This window comes from Megalops cyprinoides, chromosome 10, assembly GCF_013368585.1.
Source record: "Megalops cyprinoides isolate fMegCyp1 chromosome 10, fMegCyp1.pri, whole genome shotgun sequence".
NCBI lineage: Eukaryota > Metazoa > Chordata > Actinopteri > Elopiformes > Megalopidae > Megalops > Megalops cyprinoides.
Window position 1 is genome coordinate 27,070,827 of NC_050592.1, and position 7,333 is coordinate 27,078,159.

At 46.1% G+C, this 7,333-nt stretch overlaps 1 protein-coding gene across 2 annotated transcripts; it reads right to left on the bottom strand.

Moving 5' to 3' along the window:
- Nucleotides 1–1,249: 1,249 nt before the first annotated feature.
- Nucleotides 1,250–7,113, bottom strand: preb (prolactin regulatory element binding). Of its 2 annotated transcripts, none has more exons than XM_036539111.1 (10): nucleotides 7,000–7,113; nucleotides 5,436–5,590; nucleotides 5,012–5,207; nucleotides 4,527–4,759; nucleotides 4,277–4,357; nucleotides 3,224–3,348; nucleotides 2,915–3,088; nucleotides 2,622–2,694; nucleotides 2,343–2,502; nucleotides 1,250–2,215 (listed from the first exon to the last, which is right to left on the bottom strand). In XM_036539111.1, the coding sequence occupies exons 2-10, from the start codon at nucleotides 5,568–5,570 to the stop codon at nucleotides 2,121–2,123; spliced, it is 1,272 nt and encodes a 423-aa protein (XP_036395004.1). In that variant the 5' UTR covers nucleotides 5,571–5,590; nucleotides 7,000–7,113; the 3' UTR covers nucleotides 1,250–2,120. The 2 variants fall into 2 exon arrangements, with proteins under 2 accessions (XP_036395004.1, XP_036395003.1); XM_036539110.1 differs by having other exon boundaries at nucleotides 4,527–4,762.
- Nucleotides 7,114–7,333: the final 220 nt, after the last annotated feature.

A 7,333-nucleotide genomic window follows, 5' to 3' on the forward strand; every position in this document is an offset into this window, starting at 1 on the left:
AGATCAGCAACACAGCTCAGCTCTCTATATTTGGCCCAGTCTGCAGTGCCACCATTTGGCCAGACTGGGTACTTGGTACTGGGTGGGCTGTATCACATCCTGTCTGCTCAAAGGGACACCTGTGAAGGATGCATCCACACTGTGAAGTACGCAGACAGTAACACTGTTGAGGAAATTGGACTTGCTGTGTTCTCTAAAACCTTCATGAACCCTTTACAGAGTACAGGGGGTACTTGCTGCGAGTCAGCCATTTTTCATGGCGATTACATTAATATTTTATCTACATTGTAATAACCTTGGTAAACAAAGCAGTGACTCAATCTGAGGTCCCATTCCACCCAAGCAACAAGCAACAGATGAATAGATATGCTGAGGTCAGGTAAATGCAGTGTGACAGTGGGCATGAGACTCCCACACATGCAAATGCACTGGCACATACACAAACAGTCCTCTGGTGAGCCAGGTTTCTTCTTTGTTCAGATTAAGACACCTCCAAGTATTTCTGCCATAAACAACTCATTCTAGAGCAACTTCTGCATCTTTCTGGAGGCAAAACCACATTCAGGTTAATACTAACAAACCTTTAAAGACCTAATTCTGATTGGTTTGTCTGGAGTGAAAATAAAATGAATTAAGCATGGAATCTATCTATAAATTGTATTCTCTGAAGTAGTCACTGGCCCTGCCATTTTCAGAAAAAGCATGTCACTTTTTAAAATGGCACAGCACATTTGAATGGATACAGCACAAGCTCCCCCATGTCTACACAGAGCATGTGTCACTGTGCAATCTCATGAACATGATGTGAAGCCTCCAGATAGGCCAATCCATATGGGATCTCCTTATCAGATTTTTGGCAATTACATGAACTGGTTTTACACTTCCCCTTCTCCTAATTCCAAGCGTAATAAATGAAAAAGTTGATACTGCACTAGAATCATTGCTTTGTGCCAGAATCCGCATCTGGGAGACTGCCATTAGATCCGTTTGCAGGATGTCCACCACCTGTTCACTCACGCTTGTCACCCTTAACATTTCCCAGTGTTGTGCAGGAAAACGACTGCTTCAGTCTCTTGGATTCCTCCGAGTTTCTCCTGCAGGACATGATGAGTGATAACACAGCTCCCCCTGGAGGTGGTGGTGAGTGGTGCACTAGATGCTACGGCAGGACATGGTAAAGGAATCACACACACTAGGCTACATCTATAATGCCTTCATTTGTTTCAGAAAAAGCTTATACATTTGCTTCCCTTTATTTCAAAAATGACTAAGACATCTTACCCACAGTAATACATGTGGATCAAAGACTGCGAAATTCACAAACCATTTCCGTCTGTACACAAACTGTAGTGCCCATCAGTGGAAATGTCCTTGTTGCAGGGCCATGCTGCCATCTAGTGGACAAAGTAATCCATTGTGGATTAATGTCACATTTCAGCCCTCCCAAATGAGCATTCCCACAGTGGAACCACGTTTGTCTGAAGTGAAAAATTACAAATAAGGACAGACAGAAATGACAGATACTGATCACAGCCTCTGACCTTACAGAGCTCAGTCACTGAGAGAGTCAGCCTGTCCCTGTCTGCTAAAGATAGAGACTGACCCAATATCAACAGGTCATGATATTTTTAATCTTCTAAATATTTAAAAACAGCCAAGGATGCATGCCCCACCCCTATCTGTGGCTTGATTACTGGAGTGGACAGTCTTTAATAACACCCCCCCAAAAAAAGGAAAGCATTCCTGTATAATAATAATACAGTAAAAAATGAAAGTCTCTTATGGTCCACTGTTTCCATGCTGTATGTATGTGGGGGGAGAGGTTTGGTTCAGCGCTGGTGGAAGCAGAAACACATATCTGCACCTGAATTTACAGGCCCCTGAAGTACGCTCTCACACCATGCTGACACAGTGGCATTCAAAGCACTGACTGGCTGTGGCTATTACAGAAATAAAAATGCATTAAATTTTGTTATTCTCCTTCTCATTATTATCATTATTAGCGAGAATATTTCCAGTATTATCTCCAGACGGTGACTGTAGCTGAGTCCTGGGTCCCTCGACTCAGACCCCCATTCTGAGGCAGGGGGACCTCCCCCCTCGCTGAGATGTGCGCTGGCCTAAATGAACCCTGGGAAGGCGTGTTGTAGGAGGAGGACCACAGCAACCACCATAACCGCACATAACAGGAGCACCAGCCACATGGGGAAAGAGCCTGAGAGAGACAGAAAGAGACACCAGTACAGAAACTCTCCTAAACATCCTCCCTCTATAACACACAAACTCCCTGTGACCGTCTCCCCCTCTAACACACAAATTCCCTCTCCATCCCTCAAACTCACGCCGGTTGGGTAGAACGTGCATCTTGCAGCGACTGTCCACCGCCACACTCAACATGGCCGCCTCGTTGTTCCCCAGAATCGCCCTGCATTGTGGTGACTCTGGCAAAAAAGCCAGATCAGTGACCACAATACCATGAGCTTCCTGAACATAGTAAAGACTCTGTTGGAGCAAGGAACACAGAAAGAAAGGTTAATGAGAGTGTGTGTTTGTGTGTGTGTGTGTGTGCGCGCACATACATGTGTTAGTTGGCAGAGGAGTGTGTGTACGGTTGTACATACCTGCAGTGAGAAGGCTATATAAATAGACACTGATCCTGTCACTGTTCCCAACCCCAGAAACGTCCCAGAGTCACTGAAAACCACACAGAGACAGGTATTAGAACCAGAGGAAAATCTTCTAACACACACATGCACCGCAAATCCATATGCTCACACACATACAAGCATGTATACACATTCAAATGCACAGATGTACATACTCACTCAAGCAGGCACATACCCAAACAGGAATGCATGCACACACAGAACGGGAACTGAGGCAACCCTGAGAGTCACACACTCCGCCCCCTCACCTGACAGCCAGACAGGAAATGACCTCAGTGCTGCAGGTTTTGGTGAGCAGGGGGAGGAAGTTCCGTCCATCCCACTTGGTGAGGTAGCAGGGGGGTGGTCGGCGGTCGCGTTTGTGAGGGATCTGGACCGTGTAGAGCCTCAGAGCATCCGTCTGATCCTCCACCTTTGCAAACCTGAAACAGACACACACACACACGCACAATGAAATCCTCACACCCCCTGGCACTGACACTTACTCACATTAATAACATCAATACCACCAGTAACATGAGTTTCAGCACGCTCAGACGCACTGGAGAAGCACTTGCCTGCAGGCCTGGTAGCGGTACATCTTGTCGGCGATGTGAGGCAGGTTGTCATGCCAACGCAGTCCCACGACCAGCTGGTCATTGCTCCACACGCAGCACGCAAAGTCCCGCCCCACTGTCACGACCTGCTTCCCAAGCACACAGAGGCGAGCACACCGGCAGGTTATAAAAAACATGCTGGCCGAGAGGCCTTGGCCTTCAGCCTCAGCACAAACACGCATACGGAGGGCACATCCAGATGGGGGCCATCATTCTACACTGTTCTGACAGAGGTGGGGGAAGTCTTACCACCATGAGGGGGCAGGAGAGGAGAATGAGGAGGCCCTTGTGGTGTGAGGTAAGCAGAGGGGCAGGGCAATGGCAGACAGGGTAAATGCGGATCATTGGGAGGGGTTGTGGGGATTGGGAGTGAAGGTAACCGATGGGATAAAACAATGACATTTAAGTAACTGATTTTGTTTGTAATTTAAAGCCCCTGTACATAAAGAACAAACCTGTATCACAAAGCATCTGTGAATAAACCTGGACAGCAGTGAGTTAGGCTCATGACTGCAGAGATGAACAGTAGAGAAGTGTAATGAGCTGCCTGCCAGCAGGAGAGCTCTGTTTCATCCTCTGCTTTCAAATCTTTCATTCGTTTCCTGCCTCGTTTTTCTGTCATCCTCACAAGTATAGCTCATTGGCTTGCTTTAATCTGTTAAAATATAATCAGTTCCTTGAAAATGTGATTCTTTCCATTACTTGTTAGCTTTTTAAATGGTGTTTTATTGTATATTTGGTGGAAATAAGGCTTAATGACATTTTGGTGCTATCCTTGATGGTTTTAATGTGTGTACTTTAATTTCACCAGTGTGATGTAGTACTGTAATTGTGTATCTTCTATTTATTAAACAAGTATATCAGTAGAAACCGGTCTTTGATACTGGGTGAACATATAACATGATTTGGCCATCTCTAAATGTCACATGACCTGAATGTCTCAGCCTAGTTCAATATTGTGCCATATTGGAGTGTTACTAGTTGTTCACCTGTGGGTGAAAAGCCGTTAATTACCTTGTTATCTGGACTAATGTCCAAATCTTCAATCTCCCCATCATGAGCCTTGAAATCCAGTTTCTCTTTCAGGGCAGGGTACTGAGGCAGAGAGAAACATCAGGGCCAGTGTGAACAAACTTGACATCAGAACCAGTCTACAAAAGCTCCAATCAGAGCCAGTCTATACACACTCAACATCAAAGCTATAGTGACAATGCCCCTTAAATCATGCATGTGTAAAGTCAGAGGCTTGCCAGCGCGGCCCCACCTCCCACACACGGACGTGTCCGTCAGCTCCGCCAGTCACCAGCAGTTTGAGGTCAGCGCTGAACCTCACAACCTTCTGCAATGCGTCAGTGGGGCTGCGGTCTGAGCACACCTCCCCCACCGTCTCCACTGACATCTGGGGGGTCTCGTCTCGCGTCTCTGCCTCATCACCGCCCCCTCCAGCCTGGCGACGCCCCCCGCGCCTTCTGGGGGCTGCCTGCTCACTGTCACCCCCTGCTGGTACAGACAGAACATGGCAACACAGGACATTTCAGCACTGAGCCTTTATCTACCCCCTGCTCCACTCACATGCACGCAAACACATTCACACATACACATACACATGCGAACAGGCACACATGTATACTCACTCACTCACTCACTCAGCAAGGATCACACACAGAACCATTCAGTTTAGACAACTTTTTATAATGGCGAAAACAGAAAACTGTTTATTACTCTCCGGCTATGTTACAGGTTTCTTACCTCCTTTGGCTTCAGCCTTGCGTCCATCCTTCAGAGGCCGTTGCTGAAAGCGCATCAGACTGCAATTCCCATCCTGCCCTGCTGCCATCACACCGCCCCCTATTGCCATGTTCATGGTGGCACGAGTGTCTGTGTCATGAGAGTGAAGCAGAGTGGCACTGTGCTGGCCGCCATTTAGCTCCAAACTCAAGAAGTGCTGCAACAAGATCCATTGATCAAGCAAACATCAGTTCAGCTTCACACACACATTCACACATACATATACAAACATGCATATGCACCATTTACCCATAATTCAAAGTGGTTTCCTTCCCACATCTAATGCACTTTTGTAGTAGATTCTAGAATCTAGATAAGGACCATAATAAACTAATGCACACAGAGCCCACTGGAGGCAGAATACAACAAAGTAATTATCACTTACCACCCCATTCTTAATGCCTGTCTTGGAAGCCCCACCCCCACCTGCTGTGATAACCAATCCTGTTTCAGGGTGCACATGCACCGTGTAAAGGGGGAAAGGGGCTCTGTACAAATCTGGAATTTTCCGTCTGCCCATGGTGCCACTGAGACCCACTCCTAAAAACAGCACCACAGAACAACCAATGGTACTTTCAGTTAACAGCCAACAGACATATATCACACAACAGTCAGTATACAGTTCATACACAACAGCCACTAAACAGCTTACACGCAAGAAGACCACAAACAACATAATATTGCTAAATGGAGGGACGGGGGCTGCAAATTGTGGTCTAGTGGCATAAGCAGTGGACTCTAAACCATAGGTGTGAGCCTCAGAAACGTACGATGCCTTATATGTGCAGCTTATGTATGCAGATAGCCGAATGAAGCAATGTCTTTCATGCAGTAAATTGTCATGGCTACTAAGACTGCAGTAAATCGCAGGTTGTTTCCAGTAACAGAGACTGTGATGTTAGCGCAGAACCATTATTGGACTCCATTTACAATTATAAACCACTACAACCATTATTGACTTAGGGTATATGCAATTATTGATTTAGAACACCACACCCATAGAGCAGTCAGGTCTGACCGCTTTTGCGGAATTTTGCTTATATGTCTAGGACTTCATCTTCCATTATCGCTGCCAAAGCGTCGCTGGTTTCCCCTGGTGCGGGGACAAGAAAGGCACCGTCTACGAAGTCTGTCCCAACGTGTCATGTTGGACCTAGCAAGATAGCTAACCACCAATTCAAGCCATCACAAGTGAATTCATTTCAGGGTTCGCATAAATTCACCAAGAAATCAAGGCTAGCTGGAGGGCTTCAAAGCTATTTCAATCAGAAAAATACATCTGATGGTCAACTTCATAGGACCACCCCTAGCCTTAACACGTCAGCTAACGTCCTATCACATTTAGCAAGGCAAACTCACGGTAGCTAGCTACCTATTTCCAACATTATCAAGTCGTTCAACATAATCTTACCTCCCCCAGCTAGACGACTACCCGTATTAGACATCAGATTTGATAAGCAATTAGCTAGCTAGCTAAATAAAACACAGCAAGTAACACTGAGTGTAAAGTGACTGAAAACTGATAAGCTTTAGCTTGTATAGCTAGCTAGATAATTACTTTAGGGTCGCTTGGCATTCAGTCTCGCCGTTCTGATTTTCATTTCCTAACGTTAGCTAGATGCTGCTTGGCACCAACTCGGCTAGTTTCAGTTCTTTTTTCAACACTGCTGTTATTCTCAGTCTAACTACGTACTGAAATCAAGGCAGCTAACGAACTAGCTACCTCACTGACAAGCTGTGGGGAAGACTGCACTCAGAGATTAGCTACCTAGTTTGCAGTGAAAATGGTTAGCTGGCTAGTTTGTCAGGTAACTACCCCAGAAACTATTAACCCTCATGCAGCAAGCTAACGTTAGCTGGCTAGCTGCTGTCAGTGTGAATGCTGGATAACTGGCTTTGTGAATACAGTGCCGTGGCCTCGCACAGTGTTCACTATTTGTCAATTCTACCTGTCAAGTCTGGTCCGATTTCTACTGCCCTGATGATTCACTCCGAAATCTTCTGACTTGCCATGGTTAGCTGTCACCGGCTCGAACGCAGCCAAAACAAGAAAACCCACTTCCCTACATACACGTCAGCAACGCTCCCCGTGCGTGATCGCGTCATTGGAAATGCGTCGCCACGCAGGCCGTACTGCCAAAAATAAAGTGATGCTGTGCTGCGTATTTGAAAGAGTAATAAGACCAAATTTAACGATTGTGGCTTTTGGTGGTGTTCAGAAGTAAACCCGATATAGCACTGCCACCACATTTACAACATTCACGTATTCCTGTCCTACTTTGT